The sequence below is a fragment of the Pteropus alecto genome, unplaced genomic scaffold (assembly GCF_000325575.1).
Source record: "Pteropus alecto unplaced genomic scaffold, ASM32557v1 scaffold38, whole genome shotgun sequence".
NCBI lineage: Eukaryota > Metazoa > Chordata > Mammalia > Chiroptera > Pteropodidae > Pteropus > Pteropus alecto.
Genome location: NW_006442512.1, coordinates 4,687,995 through 4,704,333, shown reverse-complemented (window position 1 = coordinate 4,704,333; position 16,339 = coordinate 4,687,995). Strand labels below are relative to the sequence as shown.

Sequence of the window (16,339 nt, the reverse complement as noted above, 5' to 3'; positions counted from 1 at the left end):
ATAATAAATAAATAAAATAATAATAAAAATAAATATCTTCATAAAAAATGAGAATATTATACTACCTAAATATCTAATAAAAAGAATTTATTAGGTAAATTGTGATCTACATCACAACTGGATTTTAGATATTCATTAAAATTATTAATTTTTAATGATATAGAAAATTCTTGTTGTATAACATTAAGTGAAAAGAGCATACAAATTTGGATGTTTAGAATGATCTTAATTTTTTACAAAAATTCATATAAAAACTCTAGAAAGAAGTATGTGAGATGTGATAATGTTACAGGTTTATATAGATTTGTGAGTGATTTTATCTATTTCTCTATACTTTTCAAAATTTGTACTCTTTACAATTTCTGAAAAGATTATGTTACACATTTAAATTGGAAAAAGGAAGACCTCGTAAGGGATATTCCCCTTCTGCTCTCAATCTTCAGTTCACAGTGAACAGTAATGTGGACTATAAATGTCTACTTTATAGACACCCTAAGTGGTGGAGACCAGAAAGCATTTTTCACGGAGCATGAGTTGCAGTCCTCTGAAATTCTTGGCCTACAGGTCTGCAAATAATACTATGAGCACTGTTTATGCTCTTCATAATCAAATGAGGGGTTTTGCTTCATTGTTTACCTCCTACTAGGACCTTGCCCTGATATACTAACAGTTGGAAGTTTTTGGTTTTCTGTTTGTTTTGTTTTTTGCCTAAACTTAAACCCATATCTCATTCCATTTTTTAGCTATGAGTAATACTACTGAGCTGCATAATGGAATTCTAAACTATTTGTATGATTTATAAGAGGGTAACTAACATATTTGATGGGATATAAAGACTTTGAAAGTTTGGCCTACTACGTCTTTAATTGGGTTGTTTTGTGCTCTGTGATTACTTAATTTTGGTATTGGTTTTTTTTTAAGATAGAGGTTTTTTTCACTTTAGAAGTGCTTCAGACATGTTTATGTTGATGATTGGTAGTTATGTAACAAAAGAATTTGGATTGAGTAGCTTAATTATTAGAAAGATTAGGGTACTGACCTCAGCTCAAATAATAAACTCAAACTCATAAAAAAGATATTCAAAAGAATATATGTTCTTCTCTAAAATCAAGAAAATATGGGCATATTTTAATTAAAAAAGTAACTCTAAATCTCTACTCTCTTTCTACAGGAAGAAGCAATTCCGGTATCTGCAAGAAACCAAAGGGAAAAAACCTGGTATTGTCAATGAAGAAAATAATGACAGCAAAAGACTTGTAGGAGAAAACACAAATCGTGCAATGCTAAACTATACCACAAGAGACTTTTATAATGAAAAGCTAGAGGTAATAATACCATCGATTTTTGGAATCTAGTGCCTGGATATATCTTACATGGCTTAGGACTTAGTAGTGGTACCTTTCTTCCTTAATGAGTTAAGATAATATTTTTTTGTTCTTAAATGTTAGCTAGCCTTATATATACAAAGCTGAGGACAGTAGGCGCCAAGGCATTAGGAAGAAGTAGAGTCTGTAGTTCCAATATCTTAATTTCTACAGAAAAAAAAAGTGTTCAAAAGTAATCTGTACCAAAATCTAGACCAAAGCAAGATCAAGGATCCTCATCTTTCTGAATTAAGGAAAGGGATATAGGCTTGCTGTGAGTACTAACTAGCTCATGCCTGATTGGCAGAGGACACATTTCTGTTCTATTTGCTTGAGTCCTTGATGTCTTAATTCACTTCTTTCATTCTCCTACAACATTAACCTCTACAGTCTTAATCATGTGATATAATTTTGACCTGTTCCATTTTCGCTATAGCTACTTAGTCGGAAAACCTGGAACCAATTCTTTATTTTTTCACGTGTTCAGGGTTTTATTGGAGGAATACGATGTTAGAGTGTTGCATGAGCTACAAAGAAGAAAAGTGTGCAATTTCTGTCTTGATGGAGCTCTCAAAAAAGCTGAAGAAACAAGTCATCTAATTAGCAATAGAAAGTTAGATTCTTTAAGAGATTTTGAGGGGACTAAAGGGCAAAAGAACAAGACAAAGAGATCAAGCACCATTGATTGAGCATATATGATTTATGCGCAAGGCACTATGTTGCATATATATATATACATACATATATATGTATATATATACATATATATGAAATTTGCAGTGAAATGGCTAGGCAACTGCTTTTCTAATGTGTTTTAACAGCTATGGGACTCTTTTCAAACCATATTGTAGCTGAATGTCCAAACTAGTGTGTCAAAACAAAGCAAAAGAGGAACTACTGCTGTTGTAGAGGGAAAGTAGGGGGTTCAGAGATTCATTTGATTGGATCTTTATTCTTTTCCTTTCCCCTCACCTCACCCCCAATCCTGAAGCATCTTTTTGGAGCCCTTAGGGCTCTTGCCCTAGCTTGAAAATCACTTGAAAACTCTACGTAACATTATTGTTTATAGCATCCTAAAAGATGTTCAGATTTTGCTTTTAATTCTTCTAGTGCAAGAAGGGTCACTACTTCATGATGTAGTTGTATATCATAAACAATTCCAACTATGAAGAAATTCTTACCCATATTAAGCTAATAACTTTTATTTAATGATCCTAGTAGTACTGCTTTGTGTCGAAAAGAGAATAAGTCTCTTTCTTATGAAAACTCTTCAAATACTTGCAGTCAGCTAATCCTCTTGTCTCATCTTTGTTCTCTCTACATTCATACCTTTAATCATTCAAAAATCACATATTGAACACCTATCACACATAATACTTGGACTATTAGAAGTTCTTGTCATTATCTTCATGGATCTTACTTTTCTAATGAAGGAAATAGATATATACAGGGATAATTACAAATCAGTATATTAAGAGAGTGGAGGGGGTCAAAGGATGCTTTCTAGAGAAGAAGCTTCCTGACATAAGTCTTAAAGGATAAAATAACTCTATAACAAACGGAAAAGGGCAATTCCGGCAAGTAACACAGTATGAACAAAAGGCATGGATGTATAAAAAAGGTAAGGAGAGGGCCAGGAACTATGAGCAATTCAGTGTTGTTGAAGCACAGAGGTTGAGATAGATGATGTTAAAAGATGAGATTAGAAGGTGGCAAGCAAGAGGGCTATGTGAAAGAAATTGAGCTTAATCCTGTGGCCAGTAAAGGTTTCCTGATGTTGTCAAAAGAGGAAAATGAAAGCCAAACTGGCAGAATTATGAGTTCTCTTCCTAAAAGCAGCTGGTTCTATGAGTCAAAATTAATACAATGTCTATGAAGGACGTTTAGAAAAATGTCAAAGAGCTGCATTCAAAACAAGAAAGAAAGAAAACCTACATTTTTCCAGGGTAGGCAGCATAACATTGATCCCAAAATCCATCAGGATTGCACAGAAAAAGAAAAGCCAGACTAGATACCTAAGAATATTTATGATGCAAAACTCCTTTTAAAATGTTATCGATCAGAATCTAGCAGGACATTAAATGAATAACAAACATTACAGCCAAGTGCAGTTTATTCTAGCAATGTAAGGAAGATTCAATATTAGTAAATTAATAGATCTAAGGTGAAAATTTGTGATTATTTCTATAGACATTGAAAAGGTATTTCACTTAATTCAGCACTCGTTCTAAATTGTCTTTAATAAATAGGACAAATAGAAATTGGATAGTAAATGTCATGCATGATGGGGAAACTCTAGAAATGTTAGCATTAGTGGTAGGCAAGATTCTAACTAAGATGGCCTCCATGAATTCCAACCCCTGGTATCCATACCTTCGCATGGTACCTTCCCCTAAGTACGGGTAAAACCTATGAATTGCTTCTAAACAGTGAAATTTGACAAGGGTAAAGGAATTTTACAGATATAATTAAGATCACTAATTAGTTGGCTTGAGTTAATAAAAAAGGAGATTATCCCAGGTCCTTTAAAAAATGTTTTAAGATTTCCCTGAGAGATTCTCCTACTGGTCTTGAAGTAGTAAGCCACCATATTTGGGGAAGGTCAAATGGCAAAGAACTGTGAGAAGCTTCTAGAGAGCAGCCCGCAAGGAAATGAGACTTCAGTCCTACAACCACAAGAAAGTGAATTCTCACAACAACTGCTTGAGCTTAGAAGAGGATCCCAAGCTTCAGGAAAAAAAACAGCCTGGCCAACACCTTGAGTAAAGCGTTGTAAAGTCCTGAGCAGAACATCCAACTTACCTGTGCTTAGACTGATGCATGGAAACTGAAATAATAGATGTATGTTGTTTTAAGCCACCAAGTTTGAGGTAATTTGTGCACAGCAAAGAACACTAATGTATCATTGAAGTCAGTATAAAGACAAGGATGTTCGATATCACCACGATTACTTATCAAAACAAACAGTGCAATGAGACCAGAGAAAGAAATCACTGGTAACTTGAAAAGAAGGGAGTGAATTTACTATTTATAGACAATATTATTGAATACATGAGAATCCCAAGAGAATTAATTCAGAAACTGTAAGTAGCTGTAAGAAAATTCAGTAATGGAGCAGAAATCAACAGCTTCTATATATATAAATAACAACAGAAAAGTAAATATAATGAAAGAAAAGACCCAACTCACAGTAACAACACAAAAAGATAAAATATCTAGTAATAAGCTAATAAATATGCAAGAGCTATATGAAGTAAACTTTAAAACATTAATGAAGTACACAAAAGATTTATGCAAATGGTAAAACCTACTGTCTTTTGGATAAGAAGGATCTAATGCAAAAATGTCAGTGTTCTTTAAGTTAATTTAAAAATTTAATATCCCAATAAAAATACAAAAAAATTTTCATTGAGGTATTTGTTAAACCTGTTAATCCTACAGTACATGTGGGAAAAATAAACAAATAGCCTTAAAAACACTGAAAAAGAAGAACAATGAGAAGACTAGCACTACTAGATATTAAAGCATATTATAAAGTCATCAATTAAAACAGGATAGTTATGAAGAGATAGCCTAATGGAATAGAATGGAAAGTCAGGCATACACTGAAACAAAGAATTTATTTATGATAAAGAATTTAAACCAGTCAGGTGAACTATCCAATAAATGATTTGGGAATAATTAGAGAACTGAGAAAAAATGTGGGACATATCTTGCACCAGCATAAATTCCAAATGGATCAAAGATTTTAAAGTTTATAATGAAAGCATTATTTCTTCTACAAGAAACCATGGAAAATTGTGTGGCATTGGAATGAGAAAAATGTCTGGAGGAATAAAATAAGCAAAGACAAATGACAAACTGAAAAAAATAGTTTGCAATAATCTCCCTAAATCATAAAGAGCTTTTAGAAAAGGGACCAACAATTCAATGTAGGTTGTATTGCTTATTCAAAACCACATTTTAAATAATATGCCATTTACCACAGTAACAAACTGTAGCAATCAGTAATAAAATATGTTTAAGCTTTTTATGACGGTTTCAATAAAATTTTATAATTTTACTGTCCTTAAATAAATTATAAAATTTTATCGAAAGACATTAAAGAAGAACTAGTTAACATTCACATACAGAAACTTTTTAATGATAAAGACGTCAATTTTTCTAAATCCATCCATAAATATAAGGTGGTTCTAATCAAAACTTGGACAGGGTTATTTGTGAACTTTACCAGTAGATCATAAAAGTTATCTGATAGAGCAGAGCCCTTTTTTTTTAATAAGTTATCTGATAGACATAAAACACACAAAAGTAAAAGTAAAAGAACTTTCCTTACCAGATATCAAGTATTATTATAAAGCATAATAATGAAGAGAGTATAGAAATAGACAAATAGACCCATGGACAAAATAGCCAGAACTATCCTATCTATATGGGAAAACTTTATACGGATAGCAGGTATTGCAGACTAGTGTAGAAAGACTATAGAATAAATGGTACCGAGTAAACCCAACTTTATACCATACAGCAAAAATTATCTCCAAATCAAATAAACTCCCAAGTATGAAAAGTAAAACTTTGAAGTTCTCATTTAAAAGATAGGAGAAAATCTTTATAACCTTGATTGTGTAGGCTATGATTTTCTAACGTTCAAAGGGCACAAACTAGAAAGAAAATAATTTTGATAAATTTGGCAATCAAGGTCATTAGTTGTTTTTCTTTTAACAGAAATAGTTTCAGTAGAGTCATATAAGCAAAGTCTTGATTAAAGTGGTTTGAACCGTAAATAAGAACAAGCAAAGACTGGAATGTTGACTCTTGTTTTGAGAAATACTAAAGGGCAAAGAAAGAATCCGAAGTCACATAATATTTTGGAAAGAACACTAGGCCACTAGGAGACTTGGATTTGAGCCCCGGATTCTGCCACTTACACCTGACAAACCTTGCCCTAGTCCCTTAATCATTCTCTCTTGATTCACAACCCATCATTTCTTCACTTATACCACTCTCCCCATTTCTTGAAAAATATTTAAATCCCTGAAGCACAAAGTGCTCAGTTTCTTCTGTATGTCCTGAGTTGTTAAGGGAATTAATTGAAGAGAGTTACTCACAAATCAGGGTAGGCAGACCCTTTCAATATATATATGACATATATAATTCTGTTGCTTGGTAGTTGTCCATCTATTCTGACTCATTCTAAAAAAGATGGTGGATGTAGAATCAGGGAACTCAAAGGGACTTTAGAATCCTAACCTGTTAGACAGATGGGGAAAACTGGAGACTCAGGTGAACTTTTCAGAATCACATGGCAGGTTACTGACTGAGCTGCCTCCAGAGCTCAAGCCTTCTGATTTGTGACTTTGGACTCTTCCACAGTGTATTATTCTGCTTCCTGAGGTCTTGTTGACCACCCTAGTGCAAAAGGACTTTCTCTGAACATTGATTATATTTGCTAAATATCTCATTTACCACTTATTTACTGTTTAACTTTTTTAAGTTATCTTTTCTTATGTTTGGGTCATCTCTCCAGCTAGACTGCAGGTTTTTCAAGGACAAGATTAGATTTTCTCTAGGCAGATATTAGTAAATGATGTCTGATCCTGAGCAAGTCTCTCAACTTCTGTGGACCTTAGCTTCCCATTTATAGCATGGAGATATGGATTAAATCCCAGTACAACTATCACATAGTTAAAATCACTTTATAACAAATCCTACCGTTAACCTACTTTTTCCCCCCAAACCATCTTCATGACAACAAAATTTTAGTTCGATGAAATAATATAAACAATATTGTTTAGAATTCATCTCATTAGGATTAAACTTGTACAATATTTGCTTTATGAACCATACAGGGATATTGTGGGATAGAAAAAATAAGCATATGAAAGCATTTGAGAATGCAAAAAGCATTATTCAAAGAGCAACAACTCCTTGATAGGTCAGGGCAAGAGAGGTATCTCTGGTGTGCTCCTTAACAGGATCGTTCTGAGCAGGCAGAGTGCATTGTGCTGGCAGATGATGAGTTTTAGAGTACACTGCACGGAGGTGCAGAGTAATTGGCTTTGAAGAGAGTGGAAACGATGAAGTAATACTTTCAAACATAGCTACTAAATTAACAGTTATTATAGCAGATACATTTCTGTATCAACATGTTTAAAATGAAGTAATGGAAGAAACTATAGCAGGAAATTTTAAAGCATCAAAAATTGCAATGATGAAAAGTTCATTTTCATTTTTATTATATATAAATTATTTAACAATATACATCATTTAAATATTTTTTAACTTTTATTATCCCTAAATTACTAGAAAAAATTTTTTTCAGTAGTACTGCTAGAACTTTATCTTTTTAAAAATTCAAAATTGTGTTATTAAGAAACTTAGAAATCTGGGAGAGGCATTCACTAAATATACTCTGTGCCTCCTGCTTGTGTAAATGCATTGCTTATTGTAAAATATTGCTCCTTTTAGTTATTGATCTCTGGTGATTCGCACTTGTCTTTCTTCCTAGTAGTCCTTGTGTAGCTCAGATTTACTGAATGTTAAAAGGGAGCAGCTAGACAAACAAACAAAAACTCATAGACACAGACAACAGTTTAGTGGTTACCAGAGGGAAAGGGGAAAGGGGGAGAGGTAGATAAGGGTAAAGGAGGCCTATACATGGTGACAGAAGGAGATTTGACTTTAGGTGGTGAACACACAATGCAAAATACAGATGATGTGTTATTGAATTGTACACTTGAAACCTATATAATTTTATTAACCAATGTCACCCCCAATAAATTTAATTTTAAAAAAGGGGGAACAGCTAAATGCTGTTCTCATCAACAAGCTGACTTAGTGCAGGCGACTAAGTCCCTGACTATATTTCTGCATTAGAGATGTTGGATACATCGGAGAGGTAACCAGCTGGAACCATTTGTTATTTATTGCCCATCAAAATTTGTACATGTCTTTATGATAGGTCAACCCATGACCTGTTTTTTTTGAGCACATGAGCTAAATCAAATGTTGACCCCTGTGTGGTGGGTGATTAGAAAAATCTCACGTAATAAGAAAATTTCCAAAATATGCCTCTGTTAGGGAAAGTTAGTGACAATTGAGACTCATCATTAACTTACATTAATCAATCAAGAATATAGAACGTGTTGTTTTAAAATTGTGAAAAATCCAGAAAAGGAAGAAAAACAGAATAAGTGAGGAAAAAACACTCCTAGTCTCACAACACAAAGACTATCTTAATTACACTTCAGTATATTTTCTTCCAATAGTTTTCTATATAATTTTTGCTAACTTTTTAATGAAAATTTCAAACATACAGCAAAGTTGAAAGAATTTTACAGTAGACAGTCATACACCCAAACCTGGATTATGCTATTAACAGTCTACTTGCTTTGTCACCTTTCTATGCATCGACCCATCCTCCATACGCCAACATTCCACCTTTTTAAAATTCATTTTAAAGTAATTGCACACATTAGCATGCTTCTACCTAAATAATTCAGCACGCATATCATTAATTAGAGTTTAACATTGGATACAGTTTCTTACAGTGAAATACAAATCTTAGGTGTACAATTGCTAAGTTTTGACAAATACGCTTGTATAACCCAACCTCTACTAAAATCTCATTTTATGTTTTTCTTTTTCTACTTAACATTATAATGTATTTCCTTATTATAAATCTTTCTACAAGTAGCTTTAGTGGCAATATCTCTTGACATTTTAATTTAACCCTTTAATTCACCACGAAATTATTTTAGTGTTTTGATTTGGGTTAGAGGCTTCAGTAAATCCTTTCCAAACACTTAAACCTATTGTCTCATTGACATTTATTATTTCTTTTCTTCTTCATCAATGCAGGTTGATTCTCTTATAATTCTGATTATCTGATCTATTCCATTGATTTTTCCATATATAATATGACATTTTCCATCATCATGTCTTTATATTCCCCAAAAGTATCAATAGTCAGAATTAATGCTGAATTCTTGCATCAAATGAAGTGGCTTTGTTTCAGCCTCCAGAATGAAACCGGGGCCCAATGCCTGAATATCCTTTGGTCCAAAACTTCACTATTGTGTTTTGAACCCAGGATTTTCAATTGCAGACTGCCAGACCTCGAAGTTGAGTAGGAGCGCTGTTTCTTTCAAAGGCCAACTTCTGGGTCCCAGCTTGTATATAGTTCATCTTCCTCCTTGTACACTTTTCCCCAACTTTGTCAAAATGGTCAAGGCCACATAAGTCAGTGTAGTGTACCACACACTACCTGCTTTCCTAAAATACAGAGTGAATTCAGTATGGTTATTTAAAGTATGTATATGGATATTAACTAACCTCATACCAATTAAGATAGTCAGTATCAGTGCTCTGATACATTGACCACTAAAAGCCATGAATCTGTGCATGCAGCTGACTTGTATGAGCTAAACTACCTCAACTGAGAAGGGATAATGTCTACCAAGGGAAAAATAGTAGTTATGATCCAATGATTCCAATAAAGAAACACGTTTTCTCACAGAGTTGTCCAACAGAGGTAGGAGCGGACTAGGAAGTAGGGGGCTCCCTGTTGCTGTCTTTACTCAAGCAGAATGCTGTGTCCAGACTGTCTAGGAGAGTATTCCTGCTCTGAGGGGTGGGGGTCAGAATAGATTAGTCAAGTTTCTCTGGTTCAGCTAATTGTTGATTTGGCTTTCAGATTAATTATGATTCAATGCAAATTTTTCTTTTTTTAACAGGAAGTAAAGGAAAAAAAGAAATTCTGCAAGATGTACATAGAGGACCTTGTGAAGGAAGCCACAGAAATCAACATGAAAAACGAGGCTTTGCAGAAGCTTTGGCCACAGATGTTCATTGAGCTTGTTAGGGATGCAGTCATAGAAATCCGCAATAAAAATTCCTATATGAAGCTTTGCCTACAGCAGATAACTGACCAAAAATAGAAATGGCTTGTAGTTACAATTGATTTTAGCAGTTTTATGTTCTTGAAGTTGGAAATAAGTATGTTAAACATGTTAAAACAGCAACACTGTCCTACAAACTAGAAAGAATAGCATCAAACCATTATTGTCTACTGTTCTCATAGTTAAAGGTTGGGAAGGATAGAAAGAAAGCTAGAGAAAGGGAGGACTAATTTCCTATATATGATGGCCAAACCTTTGGAAACTACGTAGTTTTTAGAAATAACTTGGGCCTTGAACTGGCACTGCATCTTCGGTTCTTGCTTTGAATGGTGCCCCCTGCTGTAGCCCAAAGCATGTAATGTTTGCTCATGGTTCAGCATGAGTCGCTTCTACCTTCTTGCAGCTGATAATTTCCAGTTATTTGCCTTTTTATTTTATGTCATGATTTCGAAACCAAAAATATGTTGTTTTTTATAAGTTTATTATTAAACTTATTAATAAATTAGTTTTAAAAAGGGTGTGTTTGCCTTCTTGATCCAGTCAGAATTGTCATTTTATTGCGTGTTCATCTTTAGCGTCTTTCAAAGACACTGAATAGGAGCCCGTCTCTTCACTTATATAGGAAGAAGTTCGAATCTTCTAGGGATATACCCTCAGGGCGCCACAGGAGATCTTGAGGGTCACAGTAGGCACGAAATATGAAAAATCAAAACTAGGACAGAAAGAAAGTGCTTTGTCTTAAGGGATCCATAGTGAATGTAAAATGTAGTTACAAATCAGTAAGTCAGCTTCTCTGAAAGCCATTTCCTTCCATTGTTAGCTATTCTGAGGTCTTTTCTCAAGTAGGTGAGTATACCTATACCTGAGAAGCATTAGGGATTCATAGGTGAAAGGTTCTAACTTTTCTAATTCCATTTGAAGATCAAACAAGTAAATAGGACATAAGCAGGGGTTTAAAAGCAGTGAAGTTTTGGACCTAGTTTGTGCTGGTCAGAAGGATGGGTGCAGCACATTATTACAGCTAGAGACAATACAACTTCAGAAAAACAGACTTACAGGTCAGTAAATAGGACTTCTCCAATTTGCTCAGATTTCACATAGCAGCTGTCACTGGCAGCAGGACCACCAGAATGTGGAATAACAAGAACGAAATAGGACAACAAAGTCATACAGAAATGCTTGGCAGGAAGCTAAGTAAGCTGCTTTTGCAGTTCTAAGAAAGGCCCCTGTTGGCCATCCTCCTTAAAAAAAAGGAGTGCTCAAGTTTAGGAGGTTAACATTCTGTTTCAGAACATGGCTTTTTAAGTCACACTGTCACAAGTCACACTGGGTTTGCATCTTGGCACTTAAGCTACCAGCTTGATAGCTTATGACCAATCTGAACCTGTTTCCTCAAAACAGTACCTGCCTTATAAGAGTGTTGTGAGGTATAAATGAGATAATGCATTTAAAGCATTTCTTATAATGCCTGGCACACAGCAAACACCCAATAAATGGAGCTTTTCTTCTTCTAGATACAAGTTGAACCACAGAACTGGTGCCCCAGGACACGAAGAGGTATTAGCATTTCTTGATGATGCTTTGGTCTCTCTAAATTGTAACATACAGTATCCTCTCTCACCTGGCTGGTAAAGGGTGATCTCTCCTGGGTTTTGTATCTTGTTTGGTATAGAAATGAGATCTCACCTTGAGGGTGATGTTGAGAGGAGAAACAAGAATATCTTGTCTGTTGTGGGCTTCTAGTAAATAGGGAAGGCAAGAACTTGTGACTCCTCAAGAGTGTGGGGAACTGTTGTTGCTCACTCTAGGCTTTGCAGGTGAGTGGCCTGACTATTTAATAAACAATCTGCCTAACTTCCTGAATGCTACCTCTTCTCCCTTAACCCTCCCATCTGTAATGCTAAGGAGACTTGCCCCTCACATTTACATGCATTCTTGCCCCTGCCTCCACACCCCGTCCTTCTGGGAATTTAGGTAACCCTAAGTCTGTACTCAATGACTTGGCAGCAAGCCTACAGGCACTGTTAGCTCTACCCTAGTCCCTCTGCTTTAGGCCTAGTAATAGGGTATCTGTCTGTTCCTGAAACCAAACCTCCTTATGCCCCAGCTTTCGTCACTTGGTCGCTCATCGCTTTGTATATGAGCTCCCTCTTGTCTGTCCCCTCCATCCCATACTGATTGATTTCTACCTCTTGAATCTTTATTTTGCCTGGTTCCAAACTCCTAGGGTCTGTGTCCTATCTAATTCCTCTCCTCTTTAGCTCACTTTCCTCCCAACCCATTTTGCTTGTGGGAGTTCCTAGGTGAGGGGAATCTCCAGATGAAAGGACACAGGGAACATGGGTCTGCTGGGCCTGGAATCAAGTGAGGGTCCTAGGTTGTTAGCGGCGACCCCTGGAACAAGTCGTCCTCTCTATTTGGGCTTTTCCTTGGTCTTCAGGAAGAGGAAAGAGATGCACATCCCACAGTTTGAGACTGTCAGGCTAGTTAGTGTGTGCTGAAAGATCATTTTCAAAAGGAATCTCAAGCAGAAACAATATTGTGGTTGCCTCAAAAGCAGAAACGTCCAGTACCCCCATCTGAGGAGAGTCTCCCCGACACGTTCTGGTGCAGCAGCTAGATGGCTGAGTGTGTTGCTGGATGTGGGGGTGGTTGCTAAGTGCTCTGTGGGAGCCGAGGCTAGTAACCTTGCTACTGAGTCTGAGGGGGGTTCTGGTGTCAGCCCTCCCACTCCCTGAGCTTCAGGCCACTACAGGCCCTGCCCATGAGACAGTGAAGCCTTACCCTGCCCTTAATCTATTCCTGACCAGCGCACAAAATATATTGTGATTCATGTTCTCCTCCACCGAGAAATAATTATCATAACAACAACTAGGAGTTACTGAGCAGTACTTAGCACTATTCTAAGCTTTTCACGGGCATTATTATCTCATTTAATCCCCTAACTGTGATATACATATGATAGATATCCCCGTTTGGACATTAAAAAGCTGAAGCAGAGAGAAGATAAAAACCTCACCCAAGAGTATATCAGCCAATAAATAATAGATAGCACCCGCGTTCATAACCACCAATAGTCTTAAGGTGTTTGGGTAAAATAAAGAGGGAAGAGAATGGAGGGGAAGGGAGAGGAGAGAATGCGAGAAGGAATGGAGGGACAAAAGAATAAGGGAAAAAAGAACCTGGCTAGTTAGCAAGACAACATGAAAAATAGGGTACAGAGAGACTGCTCAGGAAAATGTTAAGTTTGAATTCTGAAGAACAATGGTTAGTTTTCATAACCCGCTTTTCTGGGTCAGCTGGGGATGGGATGGTAAGTGTTGCCAAGAAGTTCAGAGCCAAGTGTGAAACTTGATCACGGCACTGTGGTTAACCAGTATTGATGGACTATTTGTTATCTTTGATCCTGATTTTCTACTTATGTTTATGTTTTCCTGGCTCATCGTATGTGTCTTTTGTGCAAGCTACCTTGAATCCTTCATGGAAAGAGGGTAAGGATAAATAAATGAGCTAAAGTATACCCAAAGCTCCAAAGAACAAATGACTCCCATATTTCTTGGGCAGTGGAACAGTTTCATCATCTCTTGAATTCCTCACACCGGTCTCTCTAAGTTTGAGTTGTCAGAGAGTTGACTTCTCTTTGTTTATCTTGAAATATTTCAACATGCAGAAATGCATGTAGAATAGTATCTCAAATAAATACCCTGTATCCACCACCAAGCATAACAGATATTAATATTTTTCCACCTTTGCTTCAGATTTTAAAAATAAAACATTATGAATAGAGATGGAACCTCTGTGTGCTTCTTTCCCTCCCTAGAGGTAACCACTGTCCTGAATTCAATGCTTATTTTTCATTCATATTTTTATACTATTCCTATTTATATATATATGCATAGGGAGTTTATTGAATTGGGTTTTTATAATTTAAAGTTTTACATAAATAATATCATGCAATATGTATTTTTCTGCATCCTTTTTAACCCTCAGTGTTCTGTTTCTGAGCAGCTCTACTCAGAAACATAATGAGAGTAATTCTGCTTTTTTCATTTTTACTGCTGTTCGATATTCAGTTGTAGTGATGCATGATTTATATTTACATTTTCCTATTGGTGACTTCTGGTTTATAACTATTACAGACGGTACTGCTTTGAATATACAGTACTTGTTCACATGTGAGTTTGGGGAAGTACACAATATGTAGGAGAATTGCTGGGTCATACGCACACATTCAACTGTATTAAATATTGGCAATTTGTATTACTTTACGCTCCCACAAGCAGAGAATTCAGGTTCCGGTTGTTCCACATACTCACTGACAATTACATTTTCATTTTTGCAATCTGATGTGTTAATATGAAGTGTGTATGTTTGTGTCGTCCCTGTGTGTATAAATGAGTGTGGCTTTTGTACAAAGAGTGTTCAAGGGCTTTTTTAAAGATGAAATTTATATACAGTGAAATGTACTTAACTATATAATTTGATTAATTTTGAAAACATAATTAATATCTTAATTAAGATATAAAACATTTTAATCACTTCAGAAAAAGTTTTCTAGTCAATCCTTGTCCCTCTCCTAGGAGCAACTATATTTCTAATTTCTTTTACCATTGATTAATTTTGTCTATTCTGGAGCTTACTGTAAATGGAACAGTATGATATGTACTCTTTTGTATCAGGCTCCTTTTACCCAGAGTTTTTTGAAAATCACCTATATTGTTTCATGTATTAGTAATTGATTTTTCTTATTGCATAGTATGAAAACAACACAATTTGTTATCCATTTCAATGGATTGTTACTAACTTGGGGCTATATGAATAGAGATATTTTTGTACAAGTCTTTTTGTACAGTGGAACTGCTGGGTACTAGAACAGTTTTAACTATATAGGAAATGCCATACAGTTTGTCAAAGGGGCTGTTAATTTTACACTCCATCCAGCAATGTATAGAATTCCAACTTCCCCACATATATGCCAGCATTTGTTGTTGTGAGTCTTTTTTATTTCTAGTATGGCTTTTTCATCCATTTCATTGTTGCTTTAATTTTATTTTCCTTAATGTCTAATAATGTTGATCACATTTTTATGTGCTTTTTGGTCATTTTTATATCTTCTGTGAATTAAATTTTTAGGTCTGTTGCTTATATCTTTTAACTTGAATTGTTTGTCTTTCTTATTATTGATTATATAAGTTCTTTACATGTTCTAGATACAATTCTTTTGTTTGGAATTATGATAAAGTTTAATTCATCAATTTTTCTTTCATAGCAAATACTTTTTAAGGTTCTCATTACAATGGTTTAATGCCCCGAGTTTGTGAAATATAATTTTTTTTTTCTGTTTGGTCCATCAATTATTGAAAAACCCAAAATCTTGCAACAGGATTGTGGATTTGTCCATTTCTCTTTGTATTCTATTATTTTCTGCTTTACACATTTAGGGGCATATTATCAGTTGCATACAAATTAAAAACTGACATATCTTATTAGTGAGATGATATTTTTGTCATTATAAGTGACTCTCTTTTATTTCTAGCAATTCTTTTTGACTTAAAGTCATTTTGTTCAATATTAGTATAACTATACCAACTTTCCTTTTACTTTTTTTCATCTTCTGTTTCTTTTATTTTTTTTTAATTAAATTTATTGGGGTAACATTGGTTAATGCAATTATATAATTTTCAGGTGTACACTATAATTTGACATCTGTATATTCCATTGTGTGTTTACCACCCAAAGTCCAGTTTCCTTCAGCTACCATATATTTGATCCCCTTTACCCACTACACCTTCCCTCTACCCCTCTATATTAGACCCTCTTTACCCGTCTTCTACCTCCCCCTCCTCCCACAACCTCTACTCTCTGGTAACCACTCGTCTATAGTCCGTGTCCATGAGTCTCTGTTTGTTTGTCCTGTTCATTTGTTGCTTATAGGTTTTTATCCCACATGTAAGTAATATCATGTGATTTTCAACTTTTTCTGTCTGGCTTATTTTGCTTAGCATGATTATCTCAAGGTCTATCCAGGTTGCCGCAAATGGCAGTATTTCATCTCTTCTTATGGCTGAGTAA

At 35.1% G+C, this 16,339-nt stretch overlaps 1 protein-coding gene across 1 annotated transcript in view; it reads left to right on the top strand.

Moving 5' to 3' along the window:
- LRRC49 (leucine rich repeat containing 49) overlaps nt 1-10,306 on the top strand; it is a 128,023-nt gene extending 117,717 nt beyond the window's left edge. Inside the window, 2 exon segments of the mRNA XM_015597741.2 lie at nt 1,172-1,325; nt 10,103-10,306. Of these exon segments, the coding sequence (XP_015453227.1) occupies nt 1,172-1,325; nt 10,103-10,306 (358 nt within the window).
- Nucleotides 10,307-16,339: the final 6,033 nt, after the last annotated feature.